The 20,652-nt window shown below is 37.2% G+C and overlaps 1 protein-coding gene across 3 annotated transcripts in view; it reads left to right on the top strand.

Annotated features, from left to right (window-relative positions):
- Positions 1-1,352: 1,352 nt before the first annotated feature.
- The window catches only part of ITPRID2 (ITPR interacting domain containing 2), a 39,769-nt gene continuing 20,469 nt past the window's right edge, over positions 1,353-20,652 (top strand). For all 3 annotated transcript variants that reach the window (XM_060622087.3, XM_060622086.3, XM_060622084.3), the window contains exons 1-9: positions 1,353-1,678; positions 2,037-2,082; positions 5,044-5,093; positions 5,953-6,009; positions 8,309-8,348; positions 8,438-8,536; positions 9,714-9,922; positions 10,730-11,430; positions 19,401-19,473. In XM_060622087.3, coding sequence (XP_060478070.1) covers positions 1,468-1,678; positions 2,037-2,082; positions 5,044-5,093; positions 5,953-6,009; positions 8,309-8,348; positions 8,438-8,536; positions 9,714-9,922; positions 10,730-11,430; positions 19,401-19,473 — 1,486 coding nt within the window. In that variant the 5' untranslated portion in view covers positions 1,353-1,467. The remainder of the gene's footprint in view (positions 1,679-2,036; positions 2,083-5,043; positions 5,094-5,952; positions 6,010-8,308; positions 8,349-8,437; positions 8,537-9,713; positions 9,923-10,729; positions 11,431-19,400; positions 19,474-20,652) is intronic.

Here is a 20,652-nt window from a genome sequence, read left to right as displayed (position 1 = left end):
AATGGAGTTGAAGCTGGCAGCCCCAGATGAGTAGGGTGGGGTCTGTTAGGGCCCTGCATGGAACTGTAAAGACAGTATATTTTGTTCTGTGTGGCTTTTGACCACCCCTTTCAGTGTCTCTTCTCCAGCTACTTCCCTCTCGCTCTCTTGCTTACCTTTCCTACAGGCAGCTAGGCCCTAGCCTATTCTGAAGGGCCATTAAACTGTTAGCTGAATTTTGCTACAGGACTCTTGAAGGCTGAAAAGTCTTTAAGATTCAAGGAAAGAATAACAATGAAATTTCAAGCCGATGAGATTCTAGTATCACTGTTCTAGCTCCCCTTGTATTTTCACAGTACCTCTACCTAGACCCAGAATATAATGGTGGTTCTGGAAAGTTAGTCTGGGTTTTGGATAGGATTTTGTAGGTATTGATAAACCATCAGAAGTTTGTGTGTGATTTCAACAGGATTTTATAGTCTTTATGCTAATGAGATTTTAAAAGGGGGAGAATGCCCAAATGCATTTTTAAAATAGTTCTGAATCTTGACATCAACCTCTATCTTTTCATCTCTCCACGTCCAACGTCAATGTGGAATCTCCAGATTAAACATTCTTTCTCAATTCGTTTTCATACATAACCACGATAAATAACTTTCTTAAGGCAGGAAAGTAGCACTTCACGAAGTTTGGTCTTTTCCAGGTTTGACATTTTGACAAATACCAATTAGGAGGCTCTTTTCTTTCATCTTCATCCTCAATTCCTTGGACTTCGCCAACAATAGTAACTCGGCGAGCCCAACCAGACATTTGTTTTGACGCGGTGAAGATGGGCAGTTGGCCTTTCCACATTTTTGCTGTGAGAGAAGTTGACAGGAAACAAAGATTGCTACCAAACAAACAAGCAAACAAATCTCGCCCACTCCGCGGGCCACCTCAGGGGAACCCAACGCCCTAGTCCGCGCCGCCGCCCCGCGCTCCGCCCCGCGCGCCCCCGGCCGGAAGGGGGCGTGGGACGCCGCCGAGGGAGGGGCGCGCAGACACGCCGCGGCCGGCCGGGCCTCCGGCGCGTCGGGCGGAGGCGGGAGGCGGAGGGCGGGAGGCGGAGGGCGGAGGACGGGAGGCGGGGAGCGGGGCCAGGGGGCCGGCCGGCGCTCGTTCTCTGCCGCGCTCGCTCGGGCCACTAGCGCTCCCGCGCCGCGCCGGGCCGGCTTCATGTGAAGCGCCGGCCCTCTGCCCCCTCCCTCCCCTTCCTTCCCTCCCTCCCTCCCCTCCTCCTCCTCCTCCTCCTCCTCCTCCTCCTCCTCCTCCTCCTCCTCCTTCTTCTCCTTCTTCTCCTCCTTCTCCTCCTCCGCCCCCTCCCGCGCCCGCTGCCGCTTCCCGGGGGCCCCCCCAGCCCGGCTGGGCGCTGACAGCAGGGGCGGGGGTCCCGCCGCCACCGTGTCTCAAGCAGGCTCCGACTAGGGCAGCGGAGCTCCCGGTGCGGCCATGGACCGGCCCCTGGTGGCGTCGGCGGAGGCGGAGGAGGAACTGGAGTGGCAAGTGGCGAGTCGCAGGAGGAAGGCCTGGGCCAAGTGCCGCGGCTCCTGGCAGGCGTCGGAAACGGAGGACCTGTCCACAGAAGCGACGACGCAGGACGAGGACGAGGACGACGAGGAGGACCTCCCGGGCGCGAAGCTGCCGGCGGCCCCGGGGAGAGGTCTGTGCGCCCGGCCGTGCCGCGGCGGGCGGGGGACTCGGGGAAGTGCAGGCTGGCGGGCGGGGGAAAGTCTCGTGCGCTCTGGGCAACTGCTCTAAGTTCTGGCAGATCCTGCGGGCAGGCCGGGGGAGAGGGGACACTTGGGACCTTTAAATGCGCGCCCTTGACAAGGCGTCTCCAGAGTCAGCATAGACACCCCGGTGCCATCTCGTTTTCCTTTAGATGGACACTGGGACGTGTTGCTTAGGCTACATGTTACCCCCAGTAGATTTTCCTACATGGGAGCGTCCAGGTTGACCCCGACGTCGGAGTCCCCCAGGGGTCGGTAACCACGCTGTCCCCTCACTCTGCCCCGCAGGAAACGTGCCCAACGAGAAGATCGCGATATGGCTCAAGGACTGCCGGTGAGTCCTCGCTTTCGCCTCTCGCGTCCCAGAGGGAGATCCGCGGAGATGGCCCTCCCGAGTGGAGCAGAGTCACCCGGGCCGCAGTCCCTGTGGGTCCCATGGCGGTGTGAGCTATAAACCGGAAAGTGAGCCGGCGGATAGCTTCCTCCTTTGAAAGATTAGAAATGGAAGTACTGTGACCGCTGATTATTTGGTGACCGTGTTGACTTTACAGTTGTTAGGACTTCAGCCCCCCTTGCGTGATGTTAGCATCGGAGAGCAGAGACCTAAAACGAATAATCATGCCATGCCTCGTTATATGCTTGCCTTGTTTTCATTCGAAAGGATTTTCACATTTCACACGGTATTTTACTTTGCTTTTGTTTTGACATCTGTATATCTGGCATGAAATGATTTCCCTTTCAAATGTGTTTTAGATGAATTTAATTTACTTAACAACTTAATTTACTTAACTTTTATTTCTGTGCCTTAATTCTATTTGGATAGCTATAAAACCAGCTAACTTGTTTTCTTGTAGTTTACTCCTTGGGCACGCATTTGTCAGACGGCACTGGAATGCACTGAAGGGACATAGAGAGCTTTGAAGGCATTCAAACAGCATAAATCTGTTTAATTGCATACTTGGGCAACTGGTACCAATCGGGTTGATAAAGTACAAGGGGGGATAGATAATTTTGCAAGTAAATTTTACTACAGTAAAAAAGCTTGTTATCTATTTTAATTTTTTTCTATTTATTTTCTACTTGTAGAATATCATATGAAGAATGTTGCTTTTTAACTTTGGTTAAGTTGTTTGCTTCTGCACATATTTCTGCCATCTCATTTTGGGCTTTTCTTAATCTTTTGTTCAAGTATACCAGAGGTAGGGAAGTGTTTTGGGGGGGGAAGGAGAAGTGATTTTCATATATGCCAGTTTATTTTTCTTCCCTAAGCACAGATAAAATATTGGCCACTACTCTGTTGATATCCTGTTTTAATGAATTACCTGGATTTTTGAGTAATGGTGAATAAATACTCTTATTTAGGAGGATCATTGACTCTTTGAGATACGGTGAAATATATGGTCTGTCTTTCTAAAGATACACCGAAAAAGGAAAAAAGAAAGTTTAATGGCAAGTGAAAAATCACATTATTTTATGATGTATAGGAATTAAGATTATATAAAAGATCACATCAAGTAGACAGTAAATAAGTAAGTTTATCTTGTAAGGTAAATGCGGTAGGCAAATGTTACTCATCAGACATACCATCTCCGAAAATTTCAAGTTTTGTTGCTGGTCTTATGTAGGCAGATTCTTTGGTCTGCTGCTCCTTCCCTTTTAGGTTTCCTGCATAGGTTTCCTTCTTGTTCCCTACAGTTGCATCTATTCTGTACAAAAGGGACATTCATTTGTACCTGGGAAAGCTGGAACAAATAGTCTTGTAATGCTAGCTGTATTATTGCAGATTTGACTGCTAGGACATATGCAACTCTAGGGTTTTTTTCTCTAACAGGTTTTTCAAAGTTGGGCATTTATCTACTTTGTATACAGTATTTACAAATGATCTAAAGCTAGCTTTTTCCCCTGGATACATTCTTATTTATTTATTTATTTTTGTATTGCTGTCCATATTCTGAATAAAGATTCCATTTGTTGTTCCTTAAAGGATGTAGGGGTCTTTGATAATCTTTTTTTTTTTTTTGCTAAGTGGAAATAATTGCTTGGATTAACATCTAAGAAAGGATAGTTTTTGAACGAATTTAGAAGAAAGCAGTTATAAGAGTGAGAGACTTGTTTCTGAAGGAGAATGGCAGTTACAGTCTCTTTATTTGCCATTTTCTGTTAGTGCATAGACCAGCAGAGACATCTGCAGGAGTAATAGTGTTTTATCCTAAGAAAGTAGCCATCAAGAAAGAAGGACTTTATAGAGGCATAAATTCAAGTTTCATTAAAATATATGTAAAAACTTGGCTCAGTTTTTTATTGTTTTCATGGTAGTTGTGATTCGTTAACATTTCAAAAGCACTAATTTTCGAAGAACTACCATTGCCTGTGTATTTGCTTGCAGAAAGTTTTAACATTAAATTGCCATTTCAATAATCAATTTTTTTAGACTGATATTTTTATGATTGATTCCATGACTGATGTGAATTTGTAAGAGATATAAATTGTTACTGATGAAAGGTTTATATCAAAACAGAACGTTCAAAATAAAACATTTCTTAATATAATTCAGTTTTTAGACAGAAGCGAAAAACATTTTCACATTGAAAAAAGATTTCTAAGTTATCTGCATTTGAACGGGAAGAATGTGTAGGAATTTTAGCAATGGCTGGTTCTTAAGGTTGATTCTCAAGCCAGCTTTTTAGTTTACAGAGTTGAATGAAGATATATGTATTTTACAGTTTCAAAGCAGAAAAAAATAATCTCAAGTTTCTCCGTTAGACCAAAAAAGATAGTAGTTGGGGTTAAGGGAGGCACTAATTGATGCTCTAAAATGCTGGTGATAGATTTAACAGATGAGGTTTAAAAAACTGTTGAACCTTACTTCTCACTAGACCCTGACTTTTACATTTTATTTAGATAAAGATTTGTTTTCTTTTAATTCTGTTTCCTGTTTCTAGGGAAGGGATTGAGGGGAGCAGACATTTTTTTAATGCATGTTGACATTCTCTTTTTCTGTTTTTGTAAAGAAAATGCTAATTCATATCATTTGTAATTATAATTCTTGTTCTTAATTGCTGGCAGATCAGATGTGTGATTAAATCATTCCTGGTGAACTGACTTGAGGATAGGTATTTGCTTAGTTAGGAGGATATTACTTATGTAATACTCTTGCATTCCTTTTGTGTTTGGGGAGGAGAGTTAAATGTGATTAGAAGCTTGCTGGCTATGACCTTTTAAGTGTAAAGTTGTGCAGTGACAACTCTCCAGACAGCTTTTCAAGACTGAGGTTTATATGTTTATGTGGTTTCAGTACCCCTTTGGGAGCCTCACTGGATGAGCAAAGCAGTAATACACTCAAGGGTAAGAGAAAGTTGCCTTTCTAAATCTGTTCTTTATGTGAAGGTCCTACTTTATTTCACTGCTTTGAGTGAAAGTATACATATGTAAATTATAAAAGTGATGTTCATTTTATAAGCTATACCATTCTGAGAGAAAAGCCAAAAGAAAGAAACCTTGTCATGAACCGTAAAACAGTGAATAGTTTAAGAAAATCACTAAACCTTTACACAGTGTGAAACTCATATTTTTATTATCCAGTTAGATATTATGAAAACTAATTAAATACAGAAATAGAATATGTAAACTTAAGGAAAATATTGAGTGAACTGGGTCAGCTTTAGTACAGCATTTCTTTGCTTACATTACATTAACCGAAATTGCCACACCTGAAATTTTACCACCTGTGTGAGACACAGTTCTAAAGTTCAAAGTACAACAAGAATGTACAGGTAGTGGCAAGGCATATAAAAAAAAAAAAAAAAAAAAAAAAAAAACACTTATAGTATTAGAAAAATCTAGCTTGAGCTTCTGACTATTAAGGGAGGTAAAAGGAGTGATTGCTCCGGGATCTGATTTTCCTTGAAACTCTTGGATACGATGTTAGCTAAATGAGTATCTTCAAAGACATAGTGAGTATAGAATAACTTCTATCAGGGCTTATAACAATTTTACCTTGATGCAGATCATGGTTTCTTTGCGATAAAGTAAAGCTTATACTTGCTTTTTGAAATTATATAATCAGAATAATGTATGAGTATATTCAGGTTTGAAATACCTTATTGTAGCTTACATTTTGTTTGGTCAATTTTAGCTAAAACTACGATTTTATATGTGAGTCCAAAAGAACAGAACACTAGAATGCATCTTACGTTTCTTTCAGGTGTGCTTGTGAGAAATGGAGGCAGTTTTGAAGATGATTTGTCATTGGGAGCTGAAGGTAAGTTTTTTTGGAAGAACTGCATTTTCATACAGGTTTAAAATGAAAAAAAAAAAAAAAAAAGGTTGAGTGCTTTCAGGTTTACAGTCCTCAGCCAAAGTTAAAGGTCTTGAAAATGGCTGAGACACATTTTACAGAACCTTTGACATGTTAATAATCTAGTCAGAGCTTGTAGGATACCTGTAGGAATGGCTCTAAAAATCGTTGTGGAATGTCCTTGTCTTCCTTGGACTTAATTGCTTAAAGGAACTGTTTGGGGGCAAACAATGGTCATAGAACTGAGGGAAGAATTGTCCCGCAGAAGGAAGGAAACTTAAATATTTATACATGAGAAGACTAAATTGAAGCTTATTTTTAGTGTGAGGTAGCCTTATGTCAGACTTACAGCTGTGGCTTGTCTATCTCCTTGCATTCAAGTGTCTCCCATCTTCCCCCCCCCCCCCCCTTACTCTCTTTCCAGATTGTTAGAACACTGAAGAACAAAAACAAAATTAGAGTTATTAGAATTTAATTAGAAAACATTATGCTGATGTCTATTCCAGACTGCATTAACATTTTAAAAGCGTGTCGTACCATGTTTAAATTTTCACAGATTGTATCATCTTTTCCAGTGGATTTATAGTGAAATTTTCCACAATGTAGAATTAAACATTTTTATTATTTTACAGGTATTTGAAGATTATTGGTAGTTGTACAGCTGGGTTATTAATGTGTACTTTTTTATCAAAAAGAAATTAAGGATTTTATTAAATCTTTTTAGATTATAAGTTGATGAATAGTGAATTTATCCACTGAATGTAATAACCTTGATCTTTTGCTATTTTAAATCAATCTGTATGTATATTACTTCTAACATTTAAGACTCTAGAATATGTGAATATGTTAGTTTTTATTATTGAAGTTAATGTGCTTTCAAGGAATAAACTCTGTAAAGAGCTTAGACTTACTGCTTCCTAATTAGTACAGTTGAGCATGTTGCCAACCCCTTACTGAAAATGCATTTCAATGTTACAGTAAATAGCAATTTTGATATCTGCCTTAATTTCACAATATGGAATTTTTTTAAGACTTTTTTTTTTTTTAAAGCAGGTTTAGGTTTACAGAAAAATTTAGAGGAAGGTATAGAGATTATCCCTGTACTTCCTGCCTCCATATATGCATAGCCCTCCCAATAATCAACGCCCCCTACCAGAGTGGTACTTTTGTTACAACTGATGAACCCATAGTGAGGCATCATAATTACCCAAAGTTCACAGTTTACATTAGGTTTCACTCTTGCATGTGTACATTCTGTAGGTTTGGACAAATGTATGATACCATGTATCTATCATTATCATATCATAAATGTATTTTCACTGCCCTAAAAACTGCCTCCGTCTGCTTGTTCATCCATATTGAATGATTTTTCTGGAAACCAGAACCTAAAAGGAAGTTTCAGAGAAGAATGGAACTATTATGTTGTTTTACTGAAAATTATTTCAAGATTATTTACATTCATTCAGTAAATATTTATTGAATATTACGTGTTAGGCATCTTTCTGAGTGGATGTACAAACAAACTAACAAATTGCCATGACTTTGTAAATCAGAAGTGAGAAAAAATCTGGTGTGCTGAAATAGATATGTTTATAATTATTTTCCTTCTTTATATTTGCCTATAAAAGTTCAGTGCAGTAAATTTAACTGACTCTACACTTAACAATACTTACCTGTTTAAGACTTGTAAATCTAGGATAAAGTTTAAAAACAATTTTTTAAAGAAAATTTACTTTGAAACGAGTAGAAATTTTCAAAATACGTGCATGAAAAATTGGTTGTAACTGGGATGAATTTTCAGTCTTTGAAAAAGCACCTTAGAAACTTATATATACTGTTGCCACACTTAAATAATGTTAAGTCATGTTTTTGCTCTTGAAAGGTCTTTAGTAATAGCTTTTAAATTTAATAATTAGAAACACATTTACTACAGATGCTGTATATCTTCTTACCATTTATTTTTAATTGTTAAACATAGAAATTTAATTGGTTATCTGTATAGCTTTTATTTTAAACATTCAATGAAGGAAGTAGTTAATTTTACATTGCTAACAAACAAAAACACCATCTAGAAGCTACTGATTCTCTTCATATCGATCTGTATATTACTTTTAATGATCTAGATTTAATGAACCAAGACATGAGTTTGGGATATTAGGCATTTAGCTGTAATATTTGACTAATATGCTTTCTTGATGATTATATCACAGTAGTTACTGTCCTACTAACAATTATGCTCTGCATTTATTCTTTATACATGTAGCCAACCACCTCCATGAAACGGATACTCAAATTGAAAACTGGTAGGTAGCTGTGGTGTTTATTCTCTTCCTTTTCAAAAATGAAGAGCATTTTGAAAATAAGGTCTCATATAGTCTAATTTTGTTTATAGCAATAATATCTTGGCCAAAGAGAGAAGACTGCAGTTTCATCAGAAAGGGAGAAGTATGAATTCCACTGGATCTGGGAAAAGTAGTGGCACAGTCTCAAGGTGACTTATTCTGAAATTATACTACAGTTACATTGTGTTATAGGCAATCTACTCTTTACTGTTTTTTCAGTCTTGGATTTGGCTTGATAGTATGAAATCAAAAGAATACAAAATGTTTCATTCATTGCTTTTTTCTTTTTTTTAAATTAAGATTAAATAAAAAGCAACAGATGTGTTTATAACGCTGCTGGAATTCTTGTTATAATGAGTATTTTGAGCCCTATCAACAACTTGAAATCGGAACTCCATAGTGGAATAACTTCTTCCAGAATTCTCCCATTTTGGGGGAGGGCGTGGTCTTAAATTATTCTTCATAACAATCAGAATAAACCTTTCTAATTTAAAGCTTGATATTTAAGCATAGATGTATCTTCAACATATTAAATCAAAGATCTTCAAAATATATATTGAAATAGGCAAGTACATGTGTCCATGGAACCAGTTTAAGTTGTTACCCAATTTATTGTATTGGAACCTGAGCATTTTCTGTGAAACAAATTGAAATTTTCTTCTGTTCAAGCTTCATCTCTAACATTCCTGTTTTCCTCAGTGAGTCTCAGAAGGTGGATTATCACTAGTATGAGGAAGAAGAGATAAGAAATGTTTAATTCCCAATCGAATGAGAACAAGATTTTCCTTTGAGTAACCCATTCTCTCCATACCTTACTCCTCCTACTTCCTGAGTGAAAGTGGTTAGAGAAAATTTGAAAGTAAGCTCCTCCCTCACTTTTCTGAGTTCAGCTTGTTACCTGTGTTGCATCTTCAGTGACAGCCAAAGAGAGCAGAAAAGCTCGAGTTCTGCAGGATGTCCTGTGCTACCAACTTCCCAGTATATTTTCCCTTTCCATCTTTTCCTTCATCTGTTTATTCCTTATTCTCCCTCACCTGTTCTCTAATTGTTTTAGCTGCTTTGCTAGGACTCTCTTAAAATGACAAAAAATATAAGGTGAGGAATCATTTAGGGAGTCTTATTGAGTGTCTTCTTGGGGATTAGCTCTTTTTTCCAATAGTAACAGTTTGAAAGAATGGACTCTTTTTAAGAGTAATATATCACATTTAGTACACAATGTATGAAGAAATAAATAATAATGGTGTAAAGAGCAGAAGCTCTTTTTTATAATGTGATGTGGACTATAAACTTATTTTATATCTTGATGTTTCTTTTTTTCTCTTGTAGTGTTTCAGAATTGTTGGAACTTTATGAAGAAGATCCTGAAGAAATTCTTTATAATCTTGGATTTGGACGAGATGAACCAGATATTGCTTCCAAAATCCCCTCCAGATTTTTTAATTCATCATCATTTGCCAGAGGGATAGATATTAAAGTATTTTTGAGTGCTCAAATGCAACGGATGGAAGTAGAAAATCCAAATTACGCTTTAACAAGTAAGGTTTTTAAATATTAGCATCCACAGTGAAATGGTCTTATTTTTTTAAAACCTTGCTAAGTTTTAGGAATAGCACTGGGAACTTAATTATTGAGGTTAACACAATAGCTGTTTTACTAAAAGTTAACTTTTCCCTCTCTTCATTCTTGACTTACTTGTTACCATAACTGACGTATGAAACCTTGTACTTTTCTTAAACTTCCCTCCAGATTGCTGATGTTCAAAAAGGAAAGAAATAGGGCAGAGGCTTGTTACTGTTAACTGAAGTCAGTCAATTTTAGGCATTTTCTATAAATCTAAAATAGCATAGCTAACTTGATAATTTTTATTTATATTATATCTTTGCTTATTTTTCTCTGTTGAACAGAAGTTCCAAAATAGGGATCCTCAGATGGTCCTTGGAACAGCTTTAAGAGATCTGTAAATCCAATCCTACCATCCTCCCTCCATAGGAAAACATTTGGAAGAGTCTTAATTAAGTCAGACATAAAAATAGAATCAAGCTATGGAACAATAGCTGTTCTTTTCTCTTCAGTATTGTCACACTTTGTGATTTTTTTGGTTTTAAATCATAAAAGATAAATTTTTAAATTCTTAAAACATAACTTCTGCTGTTGAGAGTGAAAAATCTTCCCTTTCCCTGGTAAAAGTAGAGAAACTTTAAGTGTTGGATAAGGAAAGAAGTTTTGGTTTTATAATCTTTGTGATTTAAGTTCGATTTTTGGCACACTAAAAAGTAGTAATAGTTTAATATATGTATACATATATAAACATATATAAAATCAACATCCTTTTCTTTTTGTAGGCCGTTTTCGTCAAATCGAAGTGCTTACTACTGTGGCCAATGCATTTTCTTCTTTATATTCCCAAGTCTCTGGGACTCCCCTGCAGAGAATTGGAAGTATGTCCTCAGTGACTTCTAACAAGGAGACAGACTCACCTCCACCTTTAACCCGAAGTAACACTGCAAATCGTTTAATGAAAACACTATCAAAACTAAATTTATGTGTTGATAAAACAGAGAAAGGAGAAAGTAGTAGTCCTTCCCCAGCAACTGATAAAGGAAAGATTCCGAATGTTTCGGTGATGGAAGAAAGTGGCAATAAAAATGATCAAAAATGTCAAAAACTTGTAAAAAAGAAAGACTCATCTTCTATGTTGGCTACAGTTAAAGAAGAAGTATCAGGTAGTTCAGCAACTGTTATGGAGAATTCTGACATTGATAGACTTTCTGATGTAGCAAATAGCAATTTTAACCAAAAAACTGAAAGTGAACAAAATGGAGAAACCCAAAGCCATGAGAATAAACTGGGTGAGGAGTCTGGTATTCTAGAATCTGACTTAGCTAATGATTTCAGCATGTCCAGCCACAGTGAGCTGGAAAATGGCAGTGAGCTGAAGGGTGTCCATGTGTCCACACCTGAAAAAGAGCCATGTGCACCACTGACGATACCATCCATAAGAAATATAATGGCACAGCAGAAGGACTCCTTTGAAATGGAAGAGGTAGGTAAAATATTACTGAGACCTGTTTCAAATAATGAATTAGGGAAGAAAATACAAAACATGTCTATAAGATGAGTGGTGGCTAATAGATTTATACTAGAAAAAAAATCATTCTGATTTTGAGTTTTCAAATTTTGGTTCTGTGCTTCGCAAACTAAGAATTGGTCACAGGACCGTCCATTGCCGGGGTAATGAGACAGTTACTTCATCAGCTCCTCTGCATCCTCTGTCATTTACTGCTGATACTTGAACTTTTATCCCCTTTCTCTCTCAGTTTAAGATTTTGATGCCTTGAGAAAACCCTTGAGAATATATTTAAATTACAATCAGTGTTGCATAATAGTTAAAAACATAGGCTCTGAAAGCAAAGAGGAGTTTGAGTTCTTTTTTTGCTGCTAAATTGCTATGTATCTTTGGGCAAACTTTTCGCAAAGTATCTTAGTGGAAAGGATAAGTGAAGTGTGAATAAGGCTTCGAGAAGGATAGATTTTTATAGTGGGATTGGAAAGAACCTGAAGATATTATGCATCTGAAGGGAAGGATAGGAACCTCAAGGAATAAGGTTTGAAACACCAGGTCAGGGAACATGATTTCTGCAAGCCTAGAAGACCAATGTTTGCTTACTTTTCATTTCTACCTGGAGGTATTACTATATTTACAAAAGTTTCAAATTGGCAAATTAAAGAGATTCATTTTGATGAGGTCAACTAAAACACCTTTTGAATGGCCAAAGCTAATGCTTATGCGTTGGTACTGTATGACCTGAGACAGGAAACTGAAGTTTATCAAGCACCTACCTTGTGGCAGGCACTGTACTAGGCCCTTCAGGTACTTTTCTTTTTAAGTCTATGAGGCAGGCAGTGCTGGTCTTGTTTTACACATTAGAAAACTGACATCTGTGTACTGCTGAAGAGCTGTGGCCATGAGTTTTATAATGTACAGTTTTCTTTTTAAAATTTATTACAGAATGGTGTTAGTAATATAGTAGCAACTGAGTAATTTTAGAATCACATGCCATTATTTTAGGGAGTTGGCAAATGGGATAATTGACTTTGCCCATAAGTGTCCTGTTAGGTGAATATGTATCTCTCACATTAATGAATATCAGGCATTTATCACACAATTTTGATTGCTGATAATAGCTATTTACCTTGTGGTCTTTGAATGTATCTTTTGTTACTTTAATTGTAGCTAAAAAGTGAAATGAAAAGGGAGAGAAGTAGCCCTTTGAAATAGTCTACATTATTTGTAGTTATTTGTAGGCTTCTTTTTCCCTTGTTTCTTTTTTTTTTTTTTTTATGTTTTTATTTTATTTTTGAGAGATAGAGTGCTTGTGGGGGAGGGGCAGAGAGAGAGGGAGACACAGAATCTGAAGCAGGCTCCAGGCTCTGAGCTGTCAGTACAGAGCCTGATGCAGGGCTTGAACCCATGAACCATGAGATCATGACCTGAGCCGAAGTTGGACGCTCAACTGACTGAACCACCCAGACGCCCCTTCCCTTGTTTCTTTATATTTTTTTATATTTTTCCTGTTTAATCCCTAATACATTTCTCATTATAATGAGTTCATAAGTTGAGTACTTGCTAAATTAAAACCTCTTTGTTCTATTTCACTATTATCAAATAGTTTGTTTTGGTCTGAACTTGTCCTACCACTAATAAAGTGTAACTTCCTGCCATCCATTGGGGCCCCTCTTCTATGACAGATATGAGAGTCAGTTTCCTGGTGTTAATTTAACAGCAGAATATGAAAATTTAAACAAAATATGTTAGATACTTGCAAATCTGATGTTGGCAGCTCAGATGAGAAGTCACTCTTATGTGTTACTTTCTAATTTCTAGAGTTCCTGAATTTTAAACTATGTATTTTTTTTAATTGTTGGTACCCTACACAGAAGGTCTTTAAAAAACATAAAGTGCTAGATAGATATGCTTTGGTGGCAAGTTTTCATTTAATGATTTTACAGGATTTTTTTTTCTTTGCTCCCTCTGCTGGCAAAAGCAATTAATGAAGAAAGTAATGTCACAAGGAAGTGAACTTTAAAAAAAAATTTTTTTTTTTAAGTTTATTTATTTTTGGGAGAGAGAGTGAGCAGGGGAGGGTCAGAGAGAGAGGGAGAGAGAGAATCTCAAGCAGGCTCCACACTGTCAGCATAGAGCCCGATGTGGGCTTGAAATCACACAAACCAGGAGATCATGACCTGAGCCGAAACCAAGAGTCAAATGCTTAACTGACTCAGCCACCCAGGCGCCCCTGACTTTTTTTTTTGTTTTCAGTACACAATTCCAGGCATTGGTGGTTGAAGAATAATAGAAGATTTTTGTTTTCAAAAAAAGGATATATGGATATAGTCAACCATAGCTGCATTGTATATATGGAGAATTTTAAGGGTAATGAATCCTTGTTCTTCAGGTATATTTAAAACATGGATAAAAACCTCCTGGAACTGTGTTTTTATCCCTTTGGGAACTTTAAAGAGAGTTGTAGAACAATGGATAAAGAAAGGAAATAATGTGTTTCTTTAATTTCCTCTTCTCCCAAGTGTGACTTGAATTATACTGACAAATGAAGAGAACAATCTTACCGAAGCAAACTTTTAGATCCCATTCAAAGTAGATTGTTGCTGTTTTTCTTTTAGACTCCTTTCCCTTGAGGTTTAATTCCTGTTGGGAACTTTCTTCCTGTAAAAACAGCAAATAAATGTAAGTTAGAGGACACTCCCTTTCTGTCAGTAAACCAGTTCTCAAAGAGATTAACTGAATGCCAGCTGCTTTGGGTAGCTGGGTGGAGGAGAAAATGTTGCGCTCTGTGCGTGAAGCTGCCTACTCCTGAGGCTAAGGTAAGATCTGACAGCCACCAGAAGTGAAGAGAGGAAATATTTAAATGTAAACGGAGTTAAGTAGATGACAAGACTGACTCAGGCCTTGGAGCGTGAGAGTGACTATTTCTCATGTTAAGAAAAAAAATAATAAAAGGCCGGAGACTACTTTCAATTAAAAGTCAGTTTGCCTTATGAGAAAATGTTTTTGTAGACTACCAGATGTTTTGTAGACTATTTAAAGTATTCTAGTGTGTCTAAAAGTTGTAAAACTATATTCTTGAGTTTTCAGATTTTTAATGACTTCCCTAAATAATACTTGGGTTCTCAAAATGGTTTATTTTTAATAAATACATCATGGTAACTGTCTAGAGTCGTAGACTTATGGATGAATGATTCATAGTTAAACCAAAAGGATCCTACTCAGTAAGCAAGCGTTCATCTTTTATGTCAAGGAAAACTTTCTCACACTTAAATGTTAGAGGAAGGAGAACTTTTAGCTGTGTATTTTTGTAAATGGGTTGTTCTGTGTCTTCTCACTCAACAAATGAATTTACATTCAAATAGAGGGATTACTGGAAGTATATATAATTTTTTAAGCTACTGAAGTTTGGTAGTGTCTCTGCACTGATTGTTGAGTTAAGTACTACGTCTCTTTGTTTTTAGTTGTTAGGTTTCAGGATTTTCTCCCGTTTTATTTATTGGCCTGAGTTAAAATAATCCGAAATCCATCAGATACTTGATCGATAGTTAAATTGTTCTTTTGGCCTTTCAAATTTGACTGTGTTTTGAAGACAAGCATTGTGTTTGCAATAGAATATGAACTCTCCCGCATGATACATGGACCAGTGTCTGTTACTTTGAAGCCCAATTAACCACTAAATTTTATTTGACATTTATCTAAAAGACTTATGGTAACTTTTTAAAGAAGTATTTATGTGACAGTAAAAAGTAAACCTTGCAAGTAAAACCTGAAAGTTTGTTTCACGTAAAAATTTGCAACAAATATAGAATAATAAACTAGCACAGAAAGAGATCTTTGTATTCATTCTCCAGTTTTCTCCTTTTACAGATGAGGAAGCATTTTTCCTCCTCTAACATTGGATATTACTTGATAGCAGGGATTCTTCCTCATCATTCTGAGGGATGTAATGTTCCCGTCTATGTCAGTGCCTTACTTTGGGGAGGGCTGAGGGTGTGTCAATGTAAGGAATCCCTGAGTCATATCAGAGAGAGATCTGTTGTAAATTGTTACCACTTTACTCTTTCAAGATATTTGATTATCCCAAGGACCTGTGAAGTAGGAGTTTTAGTCTTTATTTTTCAGTTTTGAAAACTGACATAATTGTCACAGATAATTCTGATAACTATCTGAAGCCATTTAGCCACTATGCGACATGAATAAGACTTGAATTTGGGTCTTTGTACACACATGCCACTTTAGACTACACCGTACCACTTGGTAAAGGTCAGACTGGCTGATAAAGTGTCAGACATTGGACAAGAACTCAAGTCCTCTGGTGCTCAGCCTCATACTACTACTTCAGGAAAATAATTCTTTCATTTAAATTTTTTGACATGTCATTAAAAATTAGATTTATAATTTCTAAAGCTCCAGTTTTGAGTTCTTATTTTTTTTTTAAACTGCTATAAATGTCTCCTTAAACCTTAGAGGAAGGGTTATTTGAGTTAGAACGTTCCATATATTGCTGCTCTGTAGAAGACAGTACAGTAGTGTTGTGTTGTGCCCAGAAGATGTATATTAGTCAGAATAAATGTCACAGATGTTAAAACAACAACAATAACAACAACAACAACACACACACACACACAGAAAACAACAACCACAAAAAAATCCAAAGCAGGTGCCTGCCATGGTAGCAGGACATTGATTCAGAAGGATACAGTTTTAATGGTGCCTGGGTGGCTCATTTGGTTAAGTGGCTGATTGTTGATTTTGGCTCAGATCATGATTGTGGGTTCATACCCTCCATTGGGGTCAGCACTGCCCTCGTGAAGCCTACTTGGGATTCTCTCTCTCTCTCCCTCTCTTCCTCTGCCCCTTCTCCACTTATGTGTGCATGTTGCTCTCTTCTCTCTCTCTCAGAAAGTTTTAATAAAACATTTATTAAAACTATATCTTTTTAAAAGTTTATTTATCTTGAGAGAACACACACAACACATAGTCCGACGGGGCTCAATCCCACAAACCGTGAGATGATGATCTGAGCCGAAATCAGGAGTCATGCTCCGGCACCTGGGTGGCTCAGGTGGTTAAGCCTCCGACTTCAGCTCGGGTCATTATCTTGTGGTTCGTGAGTTCAAGCCTTACGTCAGGCTCTGGGCTGACAGCTCAGAGCCTGGAACCTGCTTCAGATTCTGTCTCTCCCTGTCTCTCTGTCCCTTCCCCACTCTCAGTCTGTCTGTCTCTCTCAAAAATAAATAAACATTTGGGGCACCTGGGTGGCTCAGTCGGTTAAGTGTTTGACTTCGGCTCAGGTCATGCATGGTCTCGTGGTTCATGAGTTTGAGCCCCACGTCGGTCTCTGTGCTGACAGCTCAGAGCCTGGAGCCTGTTTCGGATTCTGTGTCTCCCTGTCTCTCTGCCCCTCCCCGGCTCATACTCTGTCTCTCGTGTCACAAATAAATAGACATTTTTAAAAAATTTTTTAAAATAAACATTAAAAGAAAAAATTTTTTAAAGAGTCATATGTTCAACTGACCGAGCCACCCAGGCGCCCTTTCAATACAGTTTTAAACCTCAAAACATTTGAGACCAAGCGATTTTATCATTTTGGCATGGGGGTTTTGGGGTAATTTTTATTATGGAAAATTTCAACTTACCTAGAGATTAGAAACATTGTGTAGTGAATACCCATTTTCCATTACCCAATTCAGTTATCGATATTCAGCTATAGTTAATTGAATAAAAGGCAATCTGTAACGAATGACCAGAACTCCACTGAGGATCTGAAACCGTTGAGTATCCTGCCACATAAATAGATCCGAGTTTTGTTTGCTTCATAATTTTCTGTGCTGTACTCCATGTCAGATTTGACTACTTTCCTTTGCACAGCTGTGACCAGTACTAACACATGCTAAGCTATGAAATGTAACTTGCCCCTAGCATGTCTTCTTCTGTCTTCAACAAGCGATTGATGATTTTTTGTTAAGTGGTAAGAAGAATCCTCACTTTAGTAGTTTTATTAGTAAAAAATGACCCTCAGTTCTTTTTAAAGGGTCCTTTTCTTTGAATTAATTAATGGAGTTTGTAGTTTTTGTACTTTAAAATTTTTACTTTGTTTTGGCATTGAGTAGCATCTTAAAAGATTATTGAAGATACATATTCATTAAAGACATGTTTTGTGACTAATTTTATAAATCTAAGGTTGTGACTAATTTTATAAATCTAAGGAATGCACTATGTGATAATTCTACATTTTAAAAGGGGAGAGTAGAATTTGGTATATCACAATGCCGTGCCTTAACTGAGAATCCTAGAATAAAATCAAAGAGGAATTTGGATTTCTGTTATACTTCTTTGGTCTGTTTGATATTTCCTTTAACAGAAAACTCTTTCAAGTAGGGTAGGCCTGAATAGAGACTAATAATAGAGCTTTTGTTGAATTTAAAAAGAAAATGCATTTTGTCTCCTTGCACACAAAACAATGGTTTTCCTGTTGAACTTATGTCTGCTGCTTTGAAGAATATATACATAGTTTCTGAGTAATAACAAAGAGGTTAGAAACTATTTTATATAATAATTTATAGGTGGTGGTTTAAATGACCAGTGTGTTTTATTTCTCAAAAGATTCATGAACTTTGGGTTCATGGAACTGTGTAGAACAAAAATATCACAAATCAGAGCAGTTTTTAAATTGGGTAATATCTTTAGCCTTTGAGCATTTTTTCCCCATGTTTGTCATTCCGCTCTCATTCCTATGGAATATTTCTTATTCTTGAAGGGGTTCATACATCAAAACTACCAGCATTCTACCTAAAACCTGTTTGCTAATTGCTTTCTTATTTATTCAAGGTTGAAAACCTTGTTTGGCTAGTTTGTCTACTAGGATGTGATTTATTATTTCAAGTACTAATCATTGCAAAGTAGTGTTAGAAATTAGTGTCTCACCCTCCCCAGATGTTTATTTTTAATATAGAGTTAGTTTTATTAGAATAGAGTATTTGCAGGGGCACCTGGGTGGCTCATTTGTTTAAGTGTCTGACATTAGCTCAGGTCATGATCCCATGGGTTCCTGGGTTCGAGTCCCATGTCAGGCTCTGTGCTGACAGCTCAGAGCCTAGAGCCTGCTTCAGATTCTGTCTTCCTCTCTCTGCCCCTTTCTCGCTCACATTCTCTCTCAAAAATAAATAAACATTAAAACATTTTTTTATAAAATAGGGTATTTGCAGAATGGGATAGATGTGGTGAATAAGGAGTCTGAAAATTCCTAAATTATGTATTTGTACAGGTGGGGGGGAGATAGCATAAAAAGAAAACTTTTTTGGTTTATATCTTCTCTGAATATAGTTTTCAGGGAGGATTTATGGAAGATCTTTCAACAGTTTAGTTCTGTAATGAAACATTTTTTTTTTTTTTTTGGAACTCCTAGTTTATATCTTAGAAGACCATTTATGTTAGGACAAAGCAGTTGTATACAAGAGTGGTTTTTCATAACTCAGAATTTGGGGGATCTTACAAACTTTTCTAATGGGAGCATAATATGCATTTTTTTAAAGATACAAGACTTGTAGTTGCCTCAGCTGTATGTCAGTCATGGTCTGCTGCAAAGTTATTGGCATTTCTCCCAGGATTGGCCTTACACTTTGAAGTTTAACATTTACAGAAAAACTTTTTCTTAGGGGTCAGTTTTTTATTTAATAGCAAATTTTTTAAATGAAGTAGTTTACACATGTAGTCATTTTTCATTGCTAGCTACAGACATTCAGTCCTATTGTTAACTGGAAAATAGACTGTAAAATTGAGATGTCAGACACTCTCACAATTTTGAGATAAGATGTTTTGCCTTTTTTAAATACAAAGTTTTGATACCCTTTTAGTTGTGTTGATTTGTTTAATAAGTAATTATCAAGAGGTATTATTCTTCATCATAGATTTTTCAAGCTGTAACTACTTAAAACTGTTTTTAGGTTCAGAGTACTGAGGGAGAAGCTCCTCACGTTCCAGCCGCTTACCAGCTAGGTCTCACCAAGTCAAAAAGAGGTAAGTTGACTAATGTCCACTAGTTCCCAAGCACATTACCAAAGTGTGTCATTCATTGGTTTGGAAAAGGGGTTTACCTATCAGTATTTGAGTACCTGTTAGTGGAAAAGAAGGTTATGATGCTTAACCTTAAGCATCCAGGTATGGGTGCTTCATTATACTTTGGTTATAGAATTTTTTGTATCTTCTTGAAGACTTTTGTGCCCATAAAATAATTTTTGTTTGCTTATCCTGAAATGCAGTTCTGTGCACTCTAATTGTTCTTCAGCTCTGCCTAAGGGCTAGATGGGAAGTGATAGAGCAACAGATTCAGGCCTGCTTTTAACGTGGTTATGATTGAAATATACACTTGTATTATCCACCTCTGCCTTTCATTATTTAAACATGGCTCCACGATTTAAACATGGCTACTAAACATGCATATGCCTCTGGCAAAAAAATACCCATCTCTCAGTAGTGGTTAAAGCTAGTTAAGTTCAGTTTAAACTATGGATCAAAGGTGAGTGTCTGCAGATACCATTCTTCTCTTGAATTATTAATTATTGACCAAAAAGCCTTTGAATTCATTTCTTTCACTTTTAATTTGCAACAAGAAAAACTTGCCTGATGTTTAAAATCACAAAGCTTTTGAGATTTAGAGAAAAGGAGAGAGGAAGGAAAGAAGTTAAAGTGGCCACTGAAGGTGGCTGTTTATTTTTAAAGCTTTACACATGCTGAACCACCCTGTTTTGTTTTGTTTTTTTTTTAAACAAAGGATCATATGTATGTTCCTGGAATAGGAAATTGCATGTTTGTTCTCTTCTGATCTCTGAAATGACTTCATAAGAGAGAATTTGCATATAATTTTTCTTTTATTGCATCGTGGTACTAAGTGCTCCTGTCTCACTAGGTCACTACAGTTCTGGTTGGACACAAAATGAGCTTTCCTGTTCTTTGTCCCCTTTTTAAGTCCATAAATATATGTATGTGTTTCTGAGCTGTAAGGCAGGCTTCACAGCCATCAAGAATTTTTTCCTTTGGATAGGTTGACAAGGGGTACATTAGAAAAAGCAGTTTGTCTTGTGTCAAAAAAGGGATTAAAAACTGTAGAAGTACTTCAAGATCTTTCAAGAGCAAGCTCCTTGTGGTAGAAAAAAACAGAATGTGGTTTGTATCCACATCTGAGTTTCTTCCTCTTAC

The sequence above is a fragment of the Panthera onca genome, chromosome C1 (genome assembly GCF_046562875.1).
Source record: "Panthera onca isolate mPanOnc1 chromosome C1, mPanOnc1 haplotype 2, whole genome shotgun sequence".
Taxonomy (NCBI): domain Eukaryota; kingdom Metazoa; phylum Chordata; class Mammalia; order Carnivora; family Felidae; genus Panthera; species Panthera onca.
This window is presented reverse-complemented; position numbering and strand designations above follow the sequence as displayed.